General features: G+C 46.5%; 1 protein-coding gene across 1 annotated transcript in view; it reads right to left on the minus strand.

Moving 5' to 3' along the window:
* TBX20 (T-box transcription factor 20) overlaps window positions 1–25,333 on the minus strand; it is a 41,259-nt gene that overhangs the window by 12,630 nt on the left and 3,296 nt on the right. Inside the window, exons 2-6 of the mRNA XM_060248152.1 lie at window positions 19,766–20,018; window positions 16,068–16,232; window positions 11,950–12,058; window positions 8,535–8,693; window positions 4,127–4,203 (exon numbers count right to left, since the gene is read on the minus strand). Of these exons, the coding sequence (XP_060104135.1) occupies window positions 4,127–4,203; window positions 8,535–8,693; window positions 11,950–12,058; window positions 16,068–16,232; window positions 19,766–20,018 (763 nt within the window). The remainder of the gene's footprint in view (window positions 1–4,126; window positions 4,204–8,534; window positions 8,694–11,949; window positions 12,059–16,067; window positions 16,233–19,765; window positions 20,019–25,333) is intronic.

The following is a 25,333-nucleotide window of genomic DNA, read 5'->3' on the forward strand; positions in this document are numbered from 1 at the left end:
ACAGATAGCAGCTGTTTTCAATCAGTTACAAGGAGCAATCCAATTACTTGATGGTTTAGTGCAGTAACTGACTCTCACCTAATTTAATTTCTTGAGGTCTCTGAAGATCAATTGATCTGATTTGCTTCCCTCCCTGAAGGCTAGTTAGGAAAAAAGCAGACTTAAATATCTGGAAATTAAATCCAAAGCTTTGTCCCACATTTACACTATTTAGGTCAACCCAAACACTGACAACATTTTGCCAAATGAGTGTTCTCTTGGAGGCCGTGCATGGTCGAGACGACCAGGGCAGCACAGGCACTGAGAACATCCCCAGATATCCATGCACCAAATGACTGTCCGCTTTAAGAAGCACATTTGTGAAACAGATTATCTGATTACGGGGACTAATCAAATATCCACCTTTCAAGAAGGTGCGGCTGTGAACTTGCAAACAACCTGTGCCAAAGCATGTAAATGGACCGGATAATGTTGTTGCTTTCCAGAAGTGGCATTTGAGACTCTATTAACCTTGCAAGTTGATTTCAAGGTCCATTGTTCAATGAAGTTATTGAAATTGCACAACGCTTGGCTTTTAGAATATAGGGGAAAAATGGAGAACTTTTCTCATGCTTCCAGTTTCCCAGCCATATGGATTTGTCATAGAGTTGCCAGGTCCCCCCTGGTCTCTGGTGTATGGGGGTAAAGGTTGACAGATCCAAGCTGGAAAGCTCCTAGAGATTTGGGGGTGGAACCTGGGGAGGGCAGGGACCTCAGTGGGGTACGATGCCTTAGAGTCCACCCTCCAAAGCTTCCATTTTCTCCAGGGGAACTGATCTGTACTCTGGAATTGAGCTGTAGTTCTGGGGGATTCCCAGGTTGCACCTGGAAGATGGCACCCCAAATTTATCGCTATAGCTTGTCCAGTTGAGTTTGGTCAGAGCTCTCTAAAGAACTTTACACTTGTCCCAAAGAGGCTAATGTCCCCCATGAGGAGTGTTCCCTCTAAGCTGAGTTAGTATGAGCTAGCTCACAGGTTTTTTAGCTCACACATTTTTGTCTTAGTTCAGAAAAAATGACTCCATATCAAACTAATTTTTGCAGTAGCCAAATCACTCGATCACAACTTTAATGCTAGTAGCTCATGAAGTAGACCTTTTGCTCACAAAACTTCACAGCTATTGAGAAATACTTTTGGACTGGCATATTAAAGTGGCAACACAGCTTAGAGGGAACATTGTGTGAGTAGGGATGATGCTTCACAGCAAAATCCATGCCCACCAGATTGAGTGGATTTGCACTGGGAAGAAATATTCAAAGGTTTTGTGAACAAGCAAATCTTATTTTTGAGCCTTTTATTTAAAAGCACTGGAACAAAGAGTGGGCCATGATTCACTAAATCATAATCATGCGGTATATCAGTCTAATAAAGAGAATGACATTATAAGTCAGCAGTTCAAAGCCAACTTGGATCTCATGAGTCACATAACAAATCAACAGCTCAGTCCTAAAGATGTTCTCTGAAAGAAGATTTCAGTAGCATCCACTGAGTTCACAGGACTTACTGCCCGTTAAGAACTGATATTTTAAAAGTTATTAAAATAAGAAATTTCACCAAACAGGGAAATAGAACATCAGAGAGCTCTTGGTGCTTTTGAATGTTGGCACTAGGAGCTAGTGCCAACTGACCTAGCCTCAGATCACAAAGCATGGAGGCACACCATCCACCAGGCTGTCTCTTCCTTTGAGAACGCACGCATAGCTGGTCTTAAGGACAAAAGGAGATTGAGGAAGAATCGCACTGCTACAGCACCAACCCTAAATCAGACTTTTCCCTGCAGCCGCTGTGGCCGGACCTGCCTGTCCCACATTGGTCTTGTCAGCCACCAGCGAGCCTGCAGCAGACGTGGACTATTGCACCCTTCTTAAATCTTTGTTCGCGAAGCCAAGCCGAGAGAGAGAGAGAGAGAGAGAGAGAGAGAGAGAGAGAGAGAGAGAGACTAGGAGCCAACAGGAGAAGGGAGGAAAAAAGGGAATTCACATCCTGCCCCAGGATACAAATTAGTTACACACTTGTGATAAGCCTTTATCTGTGCCATCCTGCCAAATGCTTAAGAACATTTTAATCACACATCTAAGAAATGGCTCCCCCCACCTTTTTCTTTTTCTTTTTTGCAGGCTGTATTTGGCTTCAATAGCCCAGTCTCCTCAGATCTCAGAAGCTAAGCAGGGTTGTCCCTGGTTAGAACTCCAAGGGAAACTAGGGCCATGATGTGGAGGCAGGGAATGGCAAACCACCTCTGAACATCTCTTGTCTTGAAAACCTACAGGGTCGCCATAAGTCAGATGTGACTTGACAGCAACAACAACAAATTCACAAGACAGCAATCTAAATGCACAATCTGTTGGTGGAAGGCAATAAGGACACTTCCCTCATAACCAGTTTTCCCACAAGAAGTCACCACTCCCAAGATATTTTTACCTCCACTGATGGAAATTTACAGCTCTCATAAGGTTTCCCCAGTGGAACTAAAAGCAGGTAGGGATGATGACCTTACTCTGGAAAATGGGTTGAGAGGGAAAGCAAAGGTAAATATTCCTTTCAACCCACGTTCCATCAAGTCATATTCAGACTAGCAATTTAGTTTAAAACCACCATCATTCATTCATTCATTTATTCATTCATTCAGTTTTAATGCACAAGTCAGAACATTTCTTACAACTTAAAATGTGATTTCAGCACCAGGGCATCCAATGTGAATATAAACATGCCATTGGGGCTCCTGAAACTACAGCCCCTTTATGTTTTCAGCTCTTCCTTCTTCTTCCAGCATAATGACTTCCTGTTCCATTCTTAATTCCTTCCCATTTTCCCAGATCCACATTCACAAATTCATGCAGTGCTTTGCAACTTGCCAAAGGTCATTGTGAGAATAAAATGGGTTAGGGAAAAACATGCAGCACCCTGCCCAAATCTCCCTAGTGAGATATACTAGATATACCACATTTTCAGTCTGGGCACCAAGCTTGCTGCAAAAGAAGGGCTCTCAACAGAAGCCTGGAATTCCCTTCCTTCCTCAGAATGTGTCAACCTATGACCATAAATCATTATTATTTCCAATTTCTCACTTCGATTAGGAAAAGCTAACCTAGGCCCAACAAGGATGTGATCTCTTTTAAAATCTGAGTCGGTCATGGTCCAACAGCTGACCCATATAGGTGGGCATGTGTTATGGTCTAAAGCTTATGTGAGAATAAAACTGCTGATACCATTTGAGGTGCTCCTGTTTATATCAGGGAGAAGAGATTCAGACATTCAGCAGAGGCTCATGCCAGGGCTTTTTCTCTGAAGCGAAAGCTTCCTGCATGCAAACACACCGGTATGGAGGAGCTTCCTTTCACAGATGGTGAGCATCTTCCCCCCACCAAGTGTTCTGAGGTGGTTCATTAAAGATCCTGCTTCAGGATCGTACTGAGTATTTGAATCGGTTCCAGTGGGCTTGGAACCCTGGCAGATCTAGATTGTGAGAATGGACATGATGAAGGCTTAGAAGTACCAGAAACAAAAGGCAAGTGCCGAAGTTAAGTAGTCATCTATTTAGACAAAGCTCTGCCTATGTATGTTAAAAAGAGCCCCATGGCGCAGAGTGGTAAAGCTGCAGTACTGCAGTCCTAAGCTCTGCTCACGACCTGAGTTCGGTCCTGGCGGAAGCTGGGTTCAAGTAGCCGGCTCAAGGTTGACTCAGCCTTCCATCATTCCGAGGTTGGTAAAATGAGCACCCAGCTTGCTGGGGGGAAAGTGTAGATGACTGGGGAAGGCAATGGCAAACCACCCCATAAAAAGTCTGCCATGAAAACGTTGTGAAAGCAACATCACCCCAGAGTCGGAAACGACTGGTGCTTGCACAGGGGACTACCTTTTTATGTATGTCCAGAAATTTGATGGAAAAACCAAGATCGACATAATTAAAATCCATTAAAAATCATCTTCAAACAACTGATAAGAAGATGAGTCCCCTTTCGCGGGATGGGATAACTTTCAAATGCACTGCTTCGTGCACGAGCTGAAAGGATACTTTTCATCCCAACTCTCCCTTTTCCCTCTTTATCTTATCAGAGCCAAAAAGTAAACAAAGTTCACCATTACCTCTCAATATCAGTGAGTCTGGAAGAGTCCCTGAATCCTTTGGCGAATGGGTTGCTGTCAATTTTCAGCTTGGTTATCTGGAAGTAGAGAAAAGAACAGGACATCTGCTATCAATTATATAGCTTACTAAGTGTGGCACAAACTAGCTCATCTCACAAGGAGGACTGGCAGGTATAGAATGTGCTGCTAGTATTGTAAGGCAGCCAGTCTGTCGAAGTGAGTGACTCAGCATGCCTGGACACTGGCGGGGGAGGGGGTTGCTACATCATTCCAAGTGTATATGGGTGTTATCTCCTTGAACGGGATGCCTCTCTCTGTCTCAACCTGGGAGCTGCCCTCTAACCTCTCCTCTCTCTCCTTATGGCCTTCCATGGAGACACATGTCTCTCTCCTGTACATACAATGTTCTCGTACTCCCACAGCCATAGTGCTGCACAAGCTGGCCATTTGTGAAGGGGAAAGTAATTTAATTATTTTCTTAAACTTCTAACTGGCCCTTCCCTGCACTTCAGGGCTCAGGGTGGCTAACAGCAAGTTAAAACTGTATCATAATTAGGAATTAAGTCAATTTAACATAACAACAATCAGATAAAATTAGATTTTTAAAATGCTCGTTAGGTTAAGCTTTTTTCTCTTCTCATGACCACAACCTGAATGTGAACAGAATCTACTTTAATAAATGGAAATTTACCTCTCTCACACACACACACACACACACACACACAAAATATATACTTCTGGGGAGATTTATTTACTGCACTTCTATGACTGGGCAAAACTCTGCCATATTAACCAATACAGACTGCCCTTGACAATGCTCCATAACCAAAACTCCTCATATGTTGTTTATCTTTTAAAAGCCACAGGTGGGGAGGCAGGGTAGGGTGGCCACCTCTGGTTTGGGGAATTCTTGTTGATTTGGGTGCAGTCCGTTGGGATAGTGGGATATGGTAAGTGGGGAGAGCTCAGTTGGGCTGTGGTGCCATTCATTTCTGTAGTCTGGAGATCAGTTATAATTCCAGGAGAACATCAGGCCCCACTGGGAGGCTGGAAAGTCCAGGGGAAGCATAAGTCTGGACCAGGGATGGAAATAAGATAGAGAAGAATCAAGGAGGGTCAGCAGAAAGTGATTCCGGGACTATCTGCTTGGCTCCTCAGCTATGCAAATGGAGTTTATCTACAGATAGGCAACCTCTCTGCCTTCCTCTTCCATTGGTGCCTTCTGTTCCCCCCACCTGTGCCTCGGAAGGTCACGGTGCTTTTTTTTTTAAATTGTGTGTGTTTGTTGTTTGTTGTTTTCATTTTTGGCCAGCTTTGTAAGTCACTTGGAGTCTCCAGTAGGGATAAAGTGAGATATAAAAACATAAATAAATAAATAAATATTCTCCTCAGATCATTTCACAAATAAATCAGGAGAACATCTGAAAGAAAGCTAGTGGGGGGGAAATGAAATTTGACCTACAATTCAACTCTGTTGCAGTGGCCTGACTGCCTAACAAATGCATGACCTTTAAATCTTAAATGTGAGATAGTTTGTTGAAAGTGTAATGTATTTAGCCCTTATCTAATAACCTGCAGAAATGTAATCAGGCCTCTTAAAACCAGCACTGAAAGAAATGGCAAAAACGAGAGGTTCCATTTTCATTAGTCATACGTAATATGACAGCATCCATCTCTAGGATTTCCAGAGAAGTTCCACTGGGAAATTCAGCAGTATTTACGGTATGCGCCTAAGGATCAGACTCAAAGCTTGCTAAAACTGATTTATCAAGGCAAACCCTCATTTATTTCAGTGCTTGGCTCCAGGATTAGAGATTACTGTCATCTGCATGGGAACAGTAATCTATGTGGATCCACTCAGCAAATCCATTCTGGTGTTCACTGAAATAATGAATTTATATGCCATTTACTTGCACATGGGAAACTGGTTTATGAAACTGGGTTGGAAAACCTGGGACACTTTGAACTAAAAATAATATCAGATCAAAATATATCTCAGCCCAGCCCTGCAAGGATGATAATGAACATGTGGCAACAAGCTTCTGTGCCTTTATCAGCCAACCAAAGGCAATCCCTGGGCACCAAAGGACAGTGTATGGGGAAGAATCCCAAATCCAATAGCTAATACATGTGCACCACTCACATGTTGCTCTTACATCAAACAGATAGTGATTGTTATGTATTTGATGTGTTTTACTGGGGTTTTGTTGCCTGAGCTTGAGACAGGCACTCCTTGCAAACCAAGATCCTGAAGCCTGGAAGAACTGGCCAATCAGGATGCTAGGCATTTAACAATTTGTAACAAAGAGATGCAAATGAAGGATTCTGGAGTGAGCCAATAGGAGTAACTGTTGCCTGCTAGAGGGGTGTGGTTAACCATGGCCAGAGAGTATATAATGAGTGAAGTGCTTCTGCTGTTTGTGACTGTTTCTTCTTACAATAAAGTGTTCTTGGTTGATTTAGAGCTGACTGAACTCACTTAACACAGTGATGTCACCACTGTAGGTTTTGGTCACCTCATCTATGTACATGGATTTGAGCAAGAATCAGTTGATCAGTTAGGTTAATCAATTACAAACCTTTTGGTCAATTACAAAAGCTGCCCCCGTTTAATCTGGCAGTAGATTTTTTTTTTTTAAGTGTGAAGTACCTATGTAAAACCCCACTGAATATAGACAGTCATCGATGCTTCACTAGCAGTTGCTCCATCCCCAGACTTCTGCTTTCCGCAGATTGATTCCCCACCAGTTGCTGCGCGGGTACATTTTGACCTGCAGCTATCACCAATTCTCCCCACCCTTCCCAGTCTCTAAAAAAGCCAGATCTGTCTGTGGTTCAGTGGTAGGGCATCTACTTTGCATGCAGAAGGTACCAGGTTCAACCCCTGCATCCCTAGTGCCAAATATTAGGTGATGACAGACCTCAAACTAAGACTCCAGCAAGCCATTGCCAATCAGAATGATCTGGATAAATCAAGAGTCTGACTTAGTATACAAGCAGTTTCATGTGTGTAATAAGGATCTTTTGATCTGGAACAATATATATTTAAGTGTGGTGCTTCTATTATATATTACAGTTTTTAATAATTGCCTACTTTGAAGCTTTGGAGAATACCCCAGGTTTTTGCAAACAGAAAAATAAACAGAAACTATGCATGCATTTGATAAAACATTTCCGTTTGACAAAACTGTAGCTAACAGGTAGAGATTATGGCAATGAATAGAGTCTGGACCTGTGGATTTGCAAGAGAAACCAGTTTCCAGAAGTGGCTTAAAAAGGATCTTGCCCTTCCCTTTTGTGGGACTCCCTACTTGGTACCTGTCTCTGCCTATTGTCACCTCCTCTGGCCCCAAAGCCAGCTGTGACTGTTTCAAGCTCACGTCTCAATGCTTAATCAGAAAACTCAGACTAGTGCATATGTCAGCCAGGTGTTAGAAAATGTTGCCTCGCTCTGATATAAGCAAGTCGTCTTGTGATTCTCCAGTAACACCTCCTCAAATGGCTTGGATGTGAGAACTTCACCCAGGATCAGAGAAAGGTCTCTCCTGACATGGCTCAGGAGACATGTCAAAAAGTTAGTCTGAAGTTTACACAACAAGAATCAAAAGATATTCTTCATCCTAAGTCCTCAAAGTGTTCCATTTAGATACCATTGCAAAACACAGTCCAGATACATTACATTCCCCAGGGGCATTTTTTAAAATGTTCAAAAACTTTTTTAAAAAATGTTCCTTGCAACACCTTTGGAAGAATCTTCCACAGTTTTCAAGATGGCAAAATGACTGGATGTGAGAGTGCACAAGTCGGATATTACAGCAACTCCATGTTATTCTAAATAGTGACATCTTTGCATCTAATTTAGGGAGAAGAGAAGACGCTTACTTTCAGGGAAATGTTTTAGGCAGAGCCAAAGTTATTGCCTTTGAATGTTGTTTCTCTGGACTCTGATAGCTAAAGCTTCCTTGTTTTCTGAGTTAAAACTGGAGATTCCCTTTTCTCATATTACTTAAAAGGGGTCTCCTTAGAACATGCAAAATACAGTTCCCATTCTCAGAGGAGCTTCCTTGTCACTGATCACGATGTGTGTCCTGCCTAGAATGAGGCTATCCCTCAGCAGCAACTCATGCAGAGATGCAGCAGAAAGATGAGTGACCTTTCCCTTCTCCCAAGACTACTGTAAACTAACCTTTAAGACATATATACCCTCAATCAAAGAATAATTAACTTGTGGAATACGCTGCCATGGGACATAATAGTAGCCACTTTGGTTGGCTTTAAAAGGGAATTAAATAAATTTATAATGGCTATATCGAAGGAAACTATGTGCCCCAGCAATAACACTCTTCTGTACAACTAGTGGTGGTTGACAAAGTCCAAGGTTAACAATAAACCCACAGGCAACACTTACCAGTTGATTCTGGTAGGCTGTGACTGCTGTAAACACCGTCTCTGGAAAGATAAATGTCCTAAATTCTTCAGATTTCAGGTTCAGCAAGGAAGCAGTATGGTCTTTCTTCTTAATGATGTGCACCCGGGGCTGATATTTGTGCATCGAATTCAAGATTATCTGGAGGAAAGGAGGAAAGGAGCATCAGTGCTCGGCTCTTTTTATGTCATTGCGTTCCTAGACTCTGTCATGGACATTTAGTTACCCTACATCCAGCACATCAACTCTTGTATTATACTCAAACCAGCATGTTTTAGATTGTACCAGCTTGTTTCACTCTGTTCCAGAATGCCTTATCATTCTCAAATGACCCCATCATATTGTAAGTCCTATAATGAAGGCCTAGAAGATAAATGCAGTGCAAAAAGAGAGTAGGACGGATTATGGCATGGTTTTTGAATACGCTTCGTGTACGTAAAATCTCCCTGCATAGCAGAGAACTGACCAGGATAGAGCCTTTTCCCTTATGAGAGGCATTTTTGATCATCTATTTGTTTGCTTTACTTACAGGGAGTTTCTATTTTACATAGAAGGGCACTCGTATGGGAAGCAACACTGGGAGGGCTTCTGGAGTTTTAGCCCCAGTGGTGGGCCTCCTAATGGCACTTGGGTTTTGGCTACTATGTGGCACAGAGGATGGGCCATTGGCCTGACTCAGCATGACTTCTCTTATGTTCTTATAGTCTGAAACAGTCCCTTCTCATCCTGCTGCATACGCATGTAGATCAGGCCTAATGATGACATTAGCAAAAAAGATTTGGAGACAGAACAGTAAAAGGACATTTTCTTCTCATTCTTATCTCTGTGGGGGCATGATGCCTTGTGGGAATGCAGTAGCCTATACCAAGCCTATACAAAGAGAGAGAGGTCTGCCGCAAAAACTCACTGGATGACCAGATTTCTCACTTCAGCCATGGAATGGTTTCTTTCCTTACCACTAGTGATGAGACCATCAGGGGATTAAAGAAGAAGATATTGGATTTATATCCTGCCCTATATTCTGAATCTCAGAGTCTCAGAGGGGTCACCATCTCCTTTACCTCCCCCGCCCCCCCCCAACAGACACCCTGTGAGGTAGGTGGGCCTGAGAGAGCTTTTACAGAAGCTGCCCTTTCATTCTGGTGAAACTGCAGACAATGGAGAAAAGCAAAGCATCTTTCTTGGCCAAGTTACTGAAATCCCAACAGGTTTGCTGAGCTACGGCTACTGCTTTTCAAAGTGCTCCGTGTCTCTGTTGCTTGAAAATGTTGCTTTCTTCCCTTCTACCACACAGGCAGATACAGCTACAAACTCCCAGCTGCGAAATTTGAAACCTGGCTAGCACCCATTTAAGGTGCGGGGCAGGGGGGGCGGGGGAGAGAAAAGCAGGTGCGAGGTGAAAATATTTATTAGAGCTTTCTAGATCCCTACGCATTTCGCTGTTAAGCTTCTTCAGGAGATCTGCAGGTTTTTTCAAATTCCACTTTGAGCAATGAGGTCAAGATCCTCTAAAGAAACTCAACAGTGAAACACGTAGGGATCTAGAAAGCTCTAATAAATATTTTCTCAAGTTTCACCTGCTTCGTTCTTTTTTTCCTGCCCGCAGGCCTGACCGTTTGTTTCTCCACCCATCAAAGGCAAAAAAACAGCTGTGTAAATTTGCTCAGGACTGGGAGTGGGGAACGGAGTCCTCCTAACATAGCCCCACCATGAAGAAGAATCTATACACAGCCAGTCCCCTGCCTTGGTTTTCAGCCACCCAGTCAGCTGTTACACTCTGAACATCTCAAAGAAACTGAAGACAAGCAGTGTGTTGGGGGCGGGGAAGGGGGAGAAATAACGTAGCAGCAAAGTCATATTTGAATTATGTCTACTTCACAGACTCAACTTTGCCCGCTCCTAAGGCAGCTTCCTACATAGTTAACCTACATAGTTAAAATAAATCAAACATGGTGGACATTGAGAGAATGACAATAGAATAATATAAACCACAGAACTACTCAAATAAACATATGGTAACAAAATATCAATACGTGTCCCAAAACATAAGGTGGCTTTGCAACTCCAGAGGGGGGGGGGGGGGAGAACACGGGCTGGTTTTGTTTTTTAAAAAAATTACAAATAGATTGAGGAAAAAATAGGCTATTTCATGCAGTTTGGCAAAAAAAAAAAAAAAAGCTTGGCCAAAAAGGTCAAAACCTGACATTAAAGAGGGAGTTGAGAGTTTAGGGGGCCTCCATGGAAAAGGCTCTGTCTCTCACAGCAACAGAAGGTGGAGGGACACACAGGAGGATCTCCACAGATGACTTTAATATGTGGACAGGCACATAAGGGTGCAAGTATTTAAGTATGCTGGTCCTAGATATGGTTGCCAAGTCCAATTCAAGAGATATCTGGGGGGTTGGGGGTGGAACCAGAAGATTTTGGGGGTGGAGTCAGGAGATATTGAAGTGGAGCCAGGAGCAAGGTTGTGACAAGCATAACTGAACTTCAAAGGGAGTTCTGGTCATCACATTTAAAGGGACCACACACCTTTTAAATGCCTTCCCGCCATTGGAAATAAGGAAGGATAGGGGCACCTTCTTTTGGGACTCATAGAATTTGAGCCCCTGGTCCAATCCTTTTGAAACTTGGAGGGTATTTGGGGGAGAGGCACTGAATGCTATGCTGCAAATTTTGTGTCTCTACCTCAAAATATAGCCCCCCCCCTGAGCCCCAGATACCCATGGATCAATTCTCCATTATACCCTATGGGAATTGGTCTCCATAGGGAATAATGAAGTGCTCGGCAGATCTTCCCCCCCCCCCGCCCCCGCTTGCTTTCTGATGACCCTGAAGCAGGGAGAGGGCCTCCAAATCAGGGGATCCCCTACCCCCACCTGGGGATTTACAACCCTAGTCCCAGAGCAGTTTGGGCTTTAAGTGATAACTTGGAAACACCTAGTAACAAATAGATAATTGTTGTTGTTTTACAACCACCTGTTGTGCTCAAAAGACCAGGGAATCTTGTGGTACTTTCACATACACTAAATAACGCACTTTGAATCCACTTTCAATACACCTTGCACATGGATTTTACTGTGTGAAATGGCAAAATCCACTTGCAAACGGTTGAAGAAGTGGCTCAAAACGATAATATTTAGCATGTGTGGCAGCATGGAAATCAGGTGATACTCAGATTGCCCCTATCTGTGCCTCAAGCCATGGGTGAAGAAAGGAAGGGCAGAATTTGTTTGGGCTGTGGTGGTGACCAAAGCTAAGAGAGTGAGAAGGGAGGGTTGGCGGAAGAAGAAGCCCTGTTTCCACCTCTCGAGGAAGACAGCAAAAAGGGAGGTGTGTGTGGAGGAGGATCATTTTAGACACCTGATTTTCCATTCCCACAGGGCTGCCTACTCACATGACCATGCTGATCCAGCTCATTGTTTGTTAACTTCACTTTTTCAAAGGACACCATCTGCTTCAGCAATTGTTCACCCGTAAAAGGAGAATCCGGATGTACATACAGCCTGGAAAGACAACAGAAGCAGGGTCTGTCGAGCAAGAAGTTCCTGGTCACCGCTGGTAACAAAGCAGCCCTACAACAAGAACTAGGCTTACCAACAACTAGTAAAGGGGAGGCAGTAAATTGTCAGATTGTAAAACAGCAAAGGTGGGTGGGAAGTTCGTGTAAAGTGCAATCAGGTTGCAGATGATATGGCAACCCTGTAGGGTTTTCAAGGCAAGAGACAAACAGGTGGTTTGCCATTGCCTGCCTCTAGGTAGCAAATCCTGGACTTCTTTGCTGGTCTCCCATCCACATACTAACCCAGGCCATCCTTGCTTAGCTTCTAAGAGCTGATGAGATTGGGTTAGCCTGGACCATCCAGGGAAGGCCACAAGTGGTGCACATCATGCTACGGCTACAGGATAAAAAACACAGACTCCTCCTTGCAGATGAATTCAGTGCGACTTAGTTCCAAGTGAATCTGATGTACACTGAGATGCCTGAAACAGACTCCTTAAGACCTTCATTTGCTGATTAGATCATGATTAATAGTATTCCTTTCCCAGATTTTACTTCCTAGGCCTGCCGTTCCTTTAGTAATCGCAAGCATAATTTTATTTAGTTAGCCAATGTTTAATGTTTCCATTCCAGCTCACTGTTAAGTGGTTACAACTTTTCCAAATGGACGACAGGTTGTCTCTCTCCACCATACTTCTCTTTGAGCAAGACTCTTTGAGCCAGAGCACTGCAAGGGCAGGTGTGGTGTAGCAACTGGAAGGATGGGCTATAACCAGGGAGATCCAGGTTCAAATCCTTACTCTGCCATGAAGGTCAGAGGATCGCTTTTTCACCTGCCACTGCCACTCAGTTTAGGCTGTTGCAATGATAAAATGGAGGAAATATTTACTCTTTCCACACCTGCATGGAGAATGGGCTGGTTAGAAACAAAGATATTTTGTCTAACCTAACAGGTAATCTTTAATATTTTTAACCACTAACTTTCACCATTCATTTTGCCCTCTGCTGGTTCATGCAGGATCTGAGGTAGGGAGTTGTGTATTTAATAAAGGGTTTTAAGAGCAAGCTTAGTAGATATTGCCAAGGGAATTAATCAACACTCCATATCAGTCTTAAAGAAACAAAGAAGAAGAAAACAGAACTTTCAAAGCAGTGGAAAATTTAGCTACAAGCTAGAACTCATAAGACATGACATTTCTTTTCAGAGTCTAGCCTAGTTTGCATAGCTTTTCATTTTGCAGCCTAACGTGTAGTCTATGCCGAGAAAACTTTTAAAAGTTTCACAATAGATTTTGTAAAAGCAATTTTGACCTGCATGTTCACAGCAAGGGGGAAAAAAACTGCTTCGCATGTTGACAGCAGGAAAAGGAGGATTTAGTGGTCATTGGTAGTGAAGGTTTATGAATGGAAATGCTTTCAGCCGATTATTGCATAATCCTCGTTAATTTCAGCCTTGGCAGTGGCAGTGCTGAAAGTTATTTCTATACCTAAAGGATGCAGGGAATGCCGGAGGGTACGAATGTCACCGAGGCTTATGTGCAGACATCATTCCTTTTTCGGGGGCGGGGGGGGGGGGGAGATTCAGTTATTGAAGTAAACTTATGCACGTGGCTTTCTGAAATCAACAAGTTATTCACATGGGACTGAATCCTGAAATAACACACATCGCCTTCTCATCTCCTAAATTTAAAGGCAGATGGATGTGTGGCTTTGGTATCAAAGCCTCAGAAATCACGTAGTAAGCAGTGAATTTCAAGCCATGCAAACCTCAGGCCTTTTCGCCATAAACACAGTGACTGCCCATAATTGAAATACTAGGTTTTAGAGTCAAGTCAATATGGTCAGAGACCCATCCAAAAAAAGAAAGAAAAATAAGTAACAAGTGGCATTAGAAAAACCAAAGTGTACAATTCAGCTTGGGCGCAGTATAAAATATTATACATAAAAATTTCGGTTTCCATTTCTAGTTACCAAACAAAGTAAATTAAAATATTTGATAGACATTTAAGTATTTGTTTGTAGAGTCTTATAGCTTGTACAGCAAATGCTGGTGCCTTCAAAGTAATTTCCTGGTTCCTATCAGCTAGAATCTTATTTAAATAAAAGCTAGAATCTCTCCCTGAGAATTGGTCACAAATAGAAACAATATAAGCTGAGTGGATGTTCTGATAAGGTTTTAGAGTCATGTTGAACCTTGGATCCATGTTTTGTGCAGCTCGATTCTATGTATGCTTCCTGAGAAGATTTCAGTGTCAAATTGCTCCCAGATCAGAATGCATGAAGTTGTTGCCCGGGAAAAACCAGACACATGGCAGAAAAAGAACCAATATAGAAAAGTGGGTTTATTCCACTGGGATTTCTATTTGGAAGTATCTCCAGAAAAAGCTTCTTAGTTTCTAATATCAGCTTCATTTACCTGTTCAGCTTTAAAATCTATCCTTGGGAGGGGGGGAAATTAACACAAAATTTAACACAAATTTTTAAGAGCATGGGGAGCTACAATGGGAAAAAAATCTACATTTGGTGAGATGGGGTATTAGAATCACTGCATCATTGCTGTCTGTAATTATTGTACCACATAAGATGACATCAGCTTAAAGAAACCCGTTTATGAATTGCCAAGTGCTTAGAGAGCAGTCCAAAGAAGGTCCATTCAGAACCTCACTCTTGTTGATTCAGTGGGGCTCACTCTCAGGAAAATATTCTTGGGATAGATAGGGAAGCATTCCACCCTGCGTGGTTGTGGCACAGAACATTTATCTGCCATCAATTGAGTCTGTATAAAACAGCCACAAAATCCATATGCTAACTTTATGAACTAGCTCTGGATCTGGACCCAAAGAAGAAATGGCCACTGGCTTTCAAGCAATGGAGCCAGTTCACACAACCCACATTGACTCTGAACAAAACCAAAATCCAGGGACCTGCACAACCGATCTCCAGGGCACAATGAGATGCAGGATACGCACATAGCAATATTTTGGGAATTGGATAAAACAGTTCTTGAAAATATGCCTAAGTTGTCTTCATCATATTATTTGACAATGGTGATGCTTAGGGGCTCACATGCAGGAATTGAGGAGAACCCACCACTAGCGTGTGATTGTGTCTCATCTTTTAAAAGGAACGGGGACCCAGACCCAACTAGCATACTCCACAATGCATGAAGTAAATACCCAGTCTATGAGTGGGATCACACTAGAGATTTGGTGCTGCAGTATTCCAGCTCTGAAGAAGCCAGTTCTCTTTGATCCGTGCTGCTGCATTCACACAGCCCCATCCTGCTAGTGGGAAAGGAATGGGCCACATCAGGGGCGGAGTTCTAGCAGGAGCTCCTTTGCATATTAGGCCACACACCCCTGATGTAGCCAATCCTCCAAGAGCTTACAAGGTTCTTTGTAAGCTCTTGGAGGATTGGCTTCATCAGGGGGTGTGGCCTAATATGCAAAAGAGCTCCTGATAGAATTCCACCCCTGGGCCACATACATTCACGAGGAGCATTTGGACTGCTTATGTGCATGTGGGATGGGCACTTCATGTTTCTGGCTGCCGGGAACTTCCCAGTAGCTACTTAATCCAGTCCCAGCTCATCCTAAAATGAGGTGGGTACAGGCGGGACTCGGGGGCAGATGTGTGCTTGTGATGACACACATTAAATCCGGATGTGAGGTGTGGCTAGGTCACGCCAAATCTCTTGTGTGATCATATCCTATATAAGATAATGTTACCTACTGCAGGAACAGAAACTGCTCGGGGTCCAGGTTTGAGGATCTTTACTCAATGACCCTGCATCTCATGGTCACAGATTCTACATTTTGCTTAAAACTATCCAGGGAAGTAACTGAAACAAAACTTTCAGATCACAGTATTCTTTCCCTGGGCTCTTGACGTCTGCCAGCTTCTGGGCTCTTGACATCTGCCACTTGCCAGGAGCCATGTTTGAAAACTGCCTAGAAAACAAGCAGCAGGTATTTCAAGGGTGAGTGTGTTGGGGGAGGGGGACATGGACTGACCTTGCTGGCAACGGAGGGTCAGCTTTGCCTGCAACCAGCCACGAAGACCTGTGGTAAGCGTATCTGTATCTTTTATTGTCCACGGGAACGATATCCATGAGCACGATGAACTTGGCTTCCGGATCCACTCCCGAAAAGGAAACCCTAATGGTTGGAAACATTCTTCTGAAACAGACAGAAGCAAAGGAGGTGATGGATAGATACAAATAAGACCCCAGAGGGGGGTGGGGGTGGGAAACACCCTTTGGAAACTGATCAGAAGCAGACATTACTTCAGGCCACCAAAGAGAAAGGGAAATTCCAAACGTGCCTGGATGGATCTGTTTGGTAAGGCTTAAAAACAAGCCAAAGCTCCCTGCAAGAGACGCAGACTGAAGCCACTCCATATTTTGACTGTTCTGCCTATCTTGCTTTTCTATTACTGTTCATATATTTTAAATATTTAGACTGTATTTGGGAAGGGGGTGTATGACTTGTGGCCAGCACACAATATGAAAAACAGCATTGCAGGGAAGTTTGTCCTTCTCCTCTTCCTCCCAGCTGGCTGCTGAACTGCAAAAAATGGGAAGAGGAAGAGGAGGTGGCAGCAGAAGCAGCAAGCTGATCTGGGTGGAGCCAAGAGCATGGGGCTCTTAGGAGACATGGGGCCATAGTGAAAAGTGGGACAAGGGAGCAGGAGGCGGAATGGAGATTTCACCACAGTAGGGGAGAAGAATGTGGGGATGGGAGAATGAAGCCCCAGTTCCATATATGTCCATCTCCAAGGAATGCATCATGTCTCCTCCCTCCCCACACATCCAGGCAGGGTGGGGAAGTTATGTGTAGCTCTGGGCTTTGGATGAGACGCAGAAACATGAGTCATCCCTGGTTCTGTTCTGCATCATGCCTCAAACCACCCATTGTTATGATCACCCCTCCTTAATGCAGTCCGAAGCAGGGTCTTCCTGGGGAGGAGGCTTGGCGCCCCATGGGGCCCCCAAACCCTTAGGCTGGCCCTGAAAGTGGACTGTACCCAGGGCTTTTTTGTAGCAGGGGCTCCTTTGGATATTAGGCCACACACCCCTGATGTAGCCAATCCTTTAAGAGCTTACAGTAGACCCTGTACTAAGAGCCCTGTAAGCTCTTGGAGGATTGGCTACATAAGGGGGTGTGGCCTAATATGAAAAGGAATAAATTCTCCAAGTGTGTTTCTTTTGCACTATTACTGCTCTAAAGCAAAGTCAAGAACAGTAGACCTGGGGAACTTCCAGGGCAGCCATCCAAGATGGGCAAGTGCCCTTCATCAGCCGGTGGCTGCCACATAGGCCAATGACACACATGTGTGAAACAGCCAGGGCAGATCAAACCCTCTCAGAACTTCCATAGCATCTGACATGGCACCAGACCCAATGCTGTTCACTCAGGAGGCAGCTGGCAATTTCTGCTGGGAAGTCCTCCTGTGCAGAGTAAGAGAGAGATGAGCCACCGAGGAGCAGAGGAGGGATTCTGCACTTCTTCAGAAAGGTTCAGGAACTTTTTTCCCAGCAGAAACTCCCAAGAGGGTTAAGCTAGGGCAGGAGTTCTTCATTCCCATACTTCTGCTCACTTCCTGCTACAAAACCCTTGAGTTGCCCTGTATGAAATGGTTTTATGAATTGTTGAAAATATATGTAACATTCAGAGGCATGGGGTTTGCATAAAGGAGTCAGAGACGATTGCTTATCAAAAGAAATAAAGTTTATTAGAAAACACCAGGATAGGGTACTTGGGATAAAAAAAGAAATACAATTTAGTTTATTTGCTAGTCTAACTACGTCTGTCCTCTCCATGGCTACATTATACAACCCATTGTCTACCTTCTTGTTCCCAGAAAGCAGTTGCAAACAGGAAATAACACAATTCAGCTTGTATATAAGATCAAAGCTTTTCACACCTAATGACCTTTCTGACCAATGCTAGGTTTACCTGCTTCCCGGGTTTAGAAGACTCGGTTTACAATTGGGTTTAGGTTACAATACATCATTTCCTCTTTCAGGTAAACAGTTAACTCTATAATGTCTGAAATGTGCATAGCTTGTATTCCAACACAAATTTCTTGGATAAATGATTGGGGACTGTGGTCTATGCAGCTGTGCATAAGCTTAATGTAAGTAGGAGGATCTTATTAGGCAATTTCTGTACTGCTTAATGTGTCTTGTGAATATTGATGCTCTCCTTCAGTTTTTTTCTGGTGGTTCCAGACTTCTACAGTCATAGAATCATAGAGTTGGAAGGAACCCCCCAGAGTCATCTAGTCCAACCCCCTGCGCAGTGCAGGAAATTCACAAATACCTCCCCCTAAATTCACAGGATCAACATTGCTGTCAGATGGCCATTTAGCCTCTGTTTAAAAACCTCCAAGGAAAGAGAGCCCACCACCTCCCGAGGAAGCCTGTTCCACTGAGGAACCGTTCTAATGGTCAGGAAGTTCTTCCTAACGTTGAGCAGGAATAAACTCTTCTGATTTAGTACCAGACCGTTGGTTCTGGTCCTACCTTCCGGGGCCACAGAAAACAATTCCACGCCATCCTTATATGACAGCCCTTCAAGTTCTTGAAGATGGCTATCATATTACCTCTCAGCTGCCTCCTCTCCAGGCTAAACATACCCAGCTCCTTCAACCTTTCAAAGTGTTGGAAAGCAAGCTGTGCACATTTCAGAAATTAATAATAATAATATATTTTATTTATATCCCGCCCTCTCCGCCGAAGCAGGCTCAGGGCGGCTCACAACATTATAGAGTTAGCTTGCTGTTGTTGTTTAGCTGAAATACAGGATATGATATATTGCAGCCTTGATCCAATTGGGAACTGCCTCTTCTAAGCCCAGGAAAATCGCAAACATTGGTCAGTGAGCACTTGAGTGTGAGAAGCCTTGATCTTGCATGCAAGCTCAATTGCCTGTCTTCCTGTCCCAAATGCTCTCTAGGAACAAGAAGTCAGGAGACAAAGAGTTATAAAATTAGTCATGTAGTGTAACAGTTAGGATGCAGATGCAGCAGGCTTATTTATTTCTTTTTACTCCCAAGTACCTTTTCCTAATGTTTTATGCTAGTAAACGTTATTTCTTTTGATAAGCAATGGTCTTGCACTACGCAAACTCTTTGCCTCTAATTTAAATGAATATCCCAACACAAACGCCTTCAGGTCCTAATGGGCTATGGGATGTCCCATTGTGTGTCCATTGTGCCGACTCCCTCTGGAGTCCTTGTGAGAAAGGCAGACCAAGAAGCAAACCCTGCCCTCCCTCACTGGGTGACCTCAGGCCAGTCTCAAGCCTCTCTCCCCAACAGACCCTACAGGGTTGTTGTGAGGATAGATTGGAGGAGCCCAGGGAATTATGGATCCCCTGCCCCCGACTTTCCTGGGAAGAAGAAAAGGGGTTAAAAAGTACTAACTGGGTCAACTGTTTCACCCCCTTGAGCTGCCAAAGGGAAGCATCCAATACGAAGGTGAATTACTGTTGCCGTTTTTGAGGAAGGGGGAAGGTCCTTCCTTCCTTCCTTCCTTCCTTCCTTCCTTCCTTCCTTCCTTCCTTCCTTCCTTCCTTCCTTCCTTCCTTCCTTCCGCCTCTCCTCCCCTCCTCCCCTCCCCTCCCCTCCCCTCCCCTCTCCTCTCCTCTCCTCTCCTGCCCTGCCCTGCCCTCCCCTTCCTCCCCCCGCTCCCGGGGTCCAGTCTTACCTCCCGGATTTGGTGATGATCATCTCGGTGCCCAGCTCGTGGAATTTGTCCCAGAGCTCCTTGGTCTCCAGGCTGCAGGAGATCTTGGCCATTTCCTCGCTGGGGACGATGGGGGTGGTGGGGATCAGGGGCTCGGTGCACAGCGAGGACGGGCTGCCGCCGCCGCTGCTGCTGAAGTCGCCGCTGTGAGCTTCCAAGGCCGGCAGGTCGGCGAGAGGCTGCGAGCAGGAGGACGTCTTCTCCACGAATTGTTCTGCGGAAGGGCAGAGGGAAGAGGGAGAGGGGGCGGGAGAGGGCGAGCGCCTGGTGAGAAAAGGGCCGCTGCCGAGGAAGGACCGCATCAGCGTCAAAGAAACCCCCCAAAGGGCCGGGGGGACCCCGCGAAGAGGGCAAGGGGGAACAAAGCGGTCGCGGACAGGGCTAAAAACAGTGAAATCGACAAGGGCGCAGAAACAGCAGAACTCCCGGGAATGAAACGGACTACCGTTTTTATTTATTTACTTTACTTTAAATTTGTATGCCGCCCACTCCAAATACGGACTCTGGGCGGCTCACAGTCAAAATACAAGAATAACAATTATAAAATCAACACATATAAACAATTTATAATTTAAAACTTAAAAATGGTGCTATAAAATCATGACATCGACAACATTTCTTGCGATTGTAGAGGATCCAGGCAGCTTTTTCCCCTCGCTCTCTAGATCCGCCGGATTGTACGTTTTTCTGAGGATGAGGGGAATTATGGGCTGTCTTCCCCCCTCCTCCCGCCCACTCTCTTGTCTCAGCGCCCATCCTTTGCAAAAGCGGGCCCTCGGAAATTAGAGACCCAGAGCAACAGAAACCAACTCCGTTCAAAACCCTTTCGTTTCGGGGCTCTTCCGCATAGAGAGAAATAAAGACGTCCCGTTATTTGGTCCTAGGAATAGAACACCCTGCGATCCAGACCAGGCTGAGTGAGGCCCTCTTCAGCCCATTGACTCCAAGCGGGGCTTACATTTAAAAACCTGCCGCGCTGTGCTCATTTACTTGGGCGGAAACACAGTTGAAACCAATGGGTCTTCCTAGTAAACGTGCTGTCAGACCGGACACAAAAGGGGGTTTCCTCTGTGTGTGTGTGTGTTTGTGTGTGTGTTTGCTAATTCTGTAGGGGTTTCCTTTCTCTGTGTAGATTTGCTAATTCCAGTTTGCTTTCCAGAGGGCAACCCGAACCGCAGCAGTGCCAAGCGCAAAGCCGTCCACGCAGCTCTCGGCCTGCGCGCCGCGGCCTCAAATCCCGACTACGGTGCCGAACGATCCGAGTTGTGTTTCAAGCGTCGCGAAAGTTTATCTGGGCGGCCACCACTTTCATGAGGGCTTTTCCTTTCTGTCCTGTCTCCAGGTTTCCCCTTACAGGCCAACCTGGAAAGGCTCTTTTCCTGATCTGAGCGTTTCAGGTGGGCAAGCTTTCGATTTGCACCGGACGCTTCCTCTGGCAGAAGCGACACTTCGGGGGGCGGGGGCTTGGGACGACGGGGAGCATCGAGGAGGTTGGCCTCCAGTCTTGAACTGCCCAGATGCCAGCCACTGCCCCAGAGGCGCCTCCCGAAGGAAGGACAACCGCCTCCGTCTGTGGCGGCGACATTAGGGCAGAGACCAGTGGCACCCGGAAGACTCCCAGCGTCTCTGCTGGGATCAAGGGCGTCACCGGGGGAGTTGACAGGCCAGGCCAGACGCAGGAGGGGAGGGTCAGGCAAAAGCTCCCTCCGGGCCGGACTGAGGCGCCTGGATCGAGGCGAGGCATTTGAATAACCCCGATTGGAAACTATGACTTTCTTCTACGCACAGGGCTTTCAGGGGATTGGAAAGGAATCCAGTCGAGCTCCATGGGACTTTCTTCGGGGTAAAGCTAAACGCTTGCCTTAAAAAAAAAAAAAAACAACGAAAAATCTTGCAAAGTTTTTGCAGGGAACAAATGTCGCTCTCCAGGCGCAGGACAAGAAGCGAGAGATGTGCAAGAAGGCAGGAGGAGTGCGGGCCGGGTGGGGTGGGCTGGGCTGGGCTGGGCTGGAGGGGGAGGTTTATTTCCTCAGGCCTGAAGCAGAGGGGAGGGAAAACGGGCGCGGCGATCCGGGCATGCTCGTGCACTTGGTTTTAAAACACACCCACACCCCGTGGATTTCAAGGCGCGCTGGAAGCAGACTCTGCTGCCGTCAAAGGTGACCCGGGAGCCTAGACCTTGCCTGTCCCCCCGGGCCCGCTGTCCACAAGAGAGAGGCGAGAGACCGTCCCGGATGGGTTTTCTCGCCGTTTTCCTGCTTCTTGCCTGGGGGGGGGAGGGGAGCCCCAGCCGGCTCCGGAGGGAGAGATCCCTGACGCGGCGGCGGCGGCAGCCGATGGAGCCGGCCAAGAAGACCTCGTCGTGCCTTTGCTCTTTGCAGGGTTGTGGTGACGCTCCCCGAAGAGTCGAGGCGCTGCAGGGCGAGTTCACAGACAGCATTTCGTTCCGTTTCATTCCTTCAATTTATACTCCGCCTTACCCCAGCAATGGACTCGGGGCGGCTTACGCGACCAGGAGAAAGGCTTTAACCGCTCTTTAACCGCTCTTTAACCGCTCACGAGACAGAAAGGGCAGGAAGAGGAAGCGCAAAAGGGGAGAATTCCTGAGGAAGGGGTTCTCCTTCCGCCTAGTCCAGGGGCGCTTGCAGAACCAGCAACTTCGCTCCGGGCAGAACTTCTCGCGAGTCAGAAAGTCACTGTGCCAAGAATGCTGCGGTAGAGCAGACCTGATGCGGGCTGCTAGATTCAGGGGGGTCTGAAGCAGGAGAACAAAGTTGGGGTCAGGAGAACGAAGTGCGAGTCTCGGGGACGCTCCAGCCTTTGTGATATTGGCTCTGCTAGTATTTGACTCTCCTGAGCACCCCCCGAGCAGCACCCTTGGGTTGGTCTTTAAGGTACCGCGGGCTTCGAATCTTGCTCTTCGGGTGCATTCACACACACACACTAAATCACACGCTTTGCAGCTGGGTTTTCTACTGTGTAAGAACAGCAGAGTCCACTCGCAAACAGTCGCTGTGTGAAAGCAGCCTTTTACTGCACGCCCACACGGCCGCCTTCCTGAAACTCTGCGGGCTTCAAACAAAATCCGAGAGCCCAGCGGCACCAGCTTTCGCCTGCATGCCCACTTCTTCAGATGCAATGCAACGGAATTTCGTCGACCATTGCATAGACCAGGGGTGGCGAAACTGTGCCTCGGGAGCCACGTGTGGCTCTTTCACACGTCTTGCGCGGCTCTCGAAGCCCCCACTGCCCTGTGGGCAAGCTTGCAGGAGGCCTTTCTCTCTTCAAACCACTTCTCCAAGCCAAACCAGCTGGTGACCCGGAGGACACATTTAAAGTTAAAGTTGCTTTCTTTCCACTTCTCCCTCCCCCGTCTATTTGCTTTCCTTCCTTCCTTGCGGCTCTCAAACATCTGACATTCAGACACCGGACATCTATTCTATGTGGCTCTTACCTTCAGCACGTTTCGGCTCTATCGTGGTTCATAACCTTAGGCATCACCTGCGCTGGGATTGTGTCTGCGACGATGCTGGGATTGGTGAAAATTGCCGCGGGGACAAATGTTGTTCGCCCTCAAAGCGCCCCCCCTCCCCCCCTGACTCCTGAACTGCACCTCAAAGTTGAGCAGTTTGCGAGCTTATCCAGGGTCTCGATCCAGGGGGCAAAGTGCCGTCCCACAAACCCCTCCCCGCCCCCCTGCGGGAAGGCAGACAAAGTCTGGTGCAGTGGTTAAGTGCGCGGACTCTTATCTGGGAGAACCTGGTTTGATTCCCCACTCCTCTACTCGCACCTGCTGGAATGGCCTTGGGTTAGCCATAGCTCTCGCAGAGTTGTCCTTGAAAGGGCAGCTTCTGGGAGAGCTCTCTCAGCTCCTACCTGCTTCCTGGGGAGCCCTCGGCCCCCTTTCCCCGCCCGCCCGCTTCCACCGCCCCTTTCAGACGACGCCCCTGCAATGCAGGCTGATCCGCAGCGCGAGAGGAGGGGCTCCATTGAGTCAGGGATTCGCTGACCCCTCCCGCGCCATCCTAAGGACGCTGCCCGGATAGACCACGCGAGACTTGGGAAGAGAGCCCTGCCGAGCCCAGGATTTTGGTCTCTTCCAGGGGGACCAGGACGCCTCCAAGGTTCTCGAGCCTCCAAGGGGGAGCCCCTTCAGCCTGTCAGGGCAAGAGAGCAGCTTTGCTTTGCTTTTTTAAAAAATATATTTTTTATTCATCAAAATAATGATAATTAAAACAAAAACCTCTCGACATACTCAAACTTATCATCCTCTAAAGAGCGGCCCCGTGGCGCAGAGTAGTAAAGCAGCAGTACTGTGGCCTGAACTCTCTGCTCACGACCTGAGTTCGATCCCGGCGGAAGCTGGGTTTTCAGGAAGCCGGCCCGAGGTTGACTCAGCCTTCCATCCTTCCGAGGTCGGTCAGATGAGTCCCCAGCTTGCTGGCAGGGGGGGAGTGTAGCTGACTGGGGAAGGCAATGGCAAACCACCCTGTAAAAAGTCTGCTGTGAAAACGTTGTGAAAGCAACATCACCCAGAGTCGGAAACGACTGGTGCTTGCACAGGGGACCTTTCCTTTTCCAAGAGAGAAACCCACATTCGGGCTGTTCTGTTTCCCCGCCGACCTGACGGGTCCCCCTCGCCCCCCTGGCCCGGGGGATGTGGCTTCAGGCTTTTCCAGCCCTCCCGCTGGACGCATTTCTGCGGCGCAGGTCCCCTTACTCGTGGGCCGCTGCCAGGCGCTGAAAGGGGGCCCGCTTCGGAGAAATTCTGGCAGCCTGGGACCTTCGCTAGTCTTTGGATACTGAAAGAAACCGTTGGAAATTCTGCCCGCTTTCTTCCCAAATGGCGTCGGGGAGGAAGGAAACTGAGCAGAGACACAGCTCTTGTTTGCGAGCAACCCCATTGAACCCAGTGCACTCCCCCCCCCCAGGAGTAAAAACGTGTGAGGGGCGGCATGCTTGCCTTGTACGTTTAGGAAACGTGAAAACATTCATTTTTTTTAAATTAAAAAAAACATCAACTGTTATCTCAATTCTTGTCAAAAAATTCAATTCAGCAGCTGTTCCAAAACCCTCCCAGGGGCGGCCAAGGGTAGCTCCCCAGATGTTTTTTGCCTACAACTCCCATCAGCCCCAGCCATTGGCCGTGCTGACTGGGGCTGATGGGAGTTGTAGGCAAGAACATCTGGAGAGCTTGGCCACCCCCGCTCTACACCTTTTGCCCGGACTTCAGAAGGATCCCAAGCAACGCTCCCTCGAAGCTGCAGAGTTTTGTGAGCAAATATTTTCCTTTGTGAGCTCCTGGCGTGACAGCGGTGAGCTCCTGCGTCAATTCTTGGGCTCTGGGGCCATCCTTCCTGGGCTAAGACAAAAAGGTGTGAGCCGGAGGCTAAGAAACTGGGCTCGAGCTCACACTAATTCAGCGTAGAGGGTTCAAGTCGCGCCTTGACTCCTGCTTTGTTCACCCGCTTCAGACCAACCCGGCTGCCCGCTGGGATCCATCAGCGCAGAGGGCAGCCTGGCCCCGAG

The sequence above is a fragment of the Heteronotia binoei genome, chromosome 10, assembly GCF_032191835.1.
Source record: "Heteronotia binoei isolate CCM8104 ecotype False Entrance Well chromosome 10, APGP_CSIRO_Hbin_v1, whole genome shotgun sequence".
Lineage (NCBI taxonomy): Eukaryota > Metazoa > Chordata > Lepidosauria > Squamata > Gekkonidae > Heteronotia > Heteronotia binoei.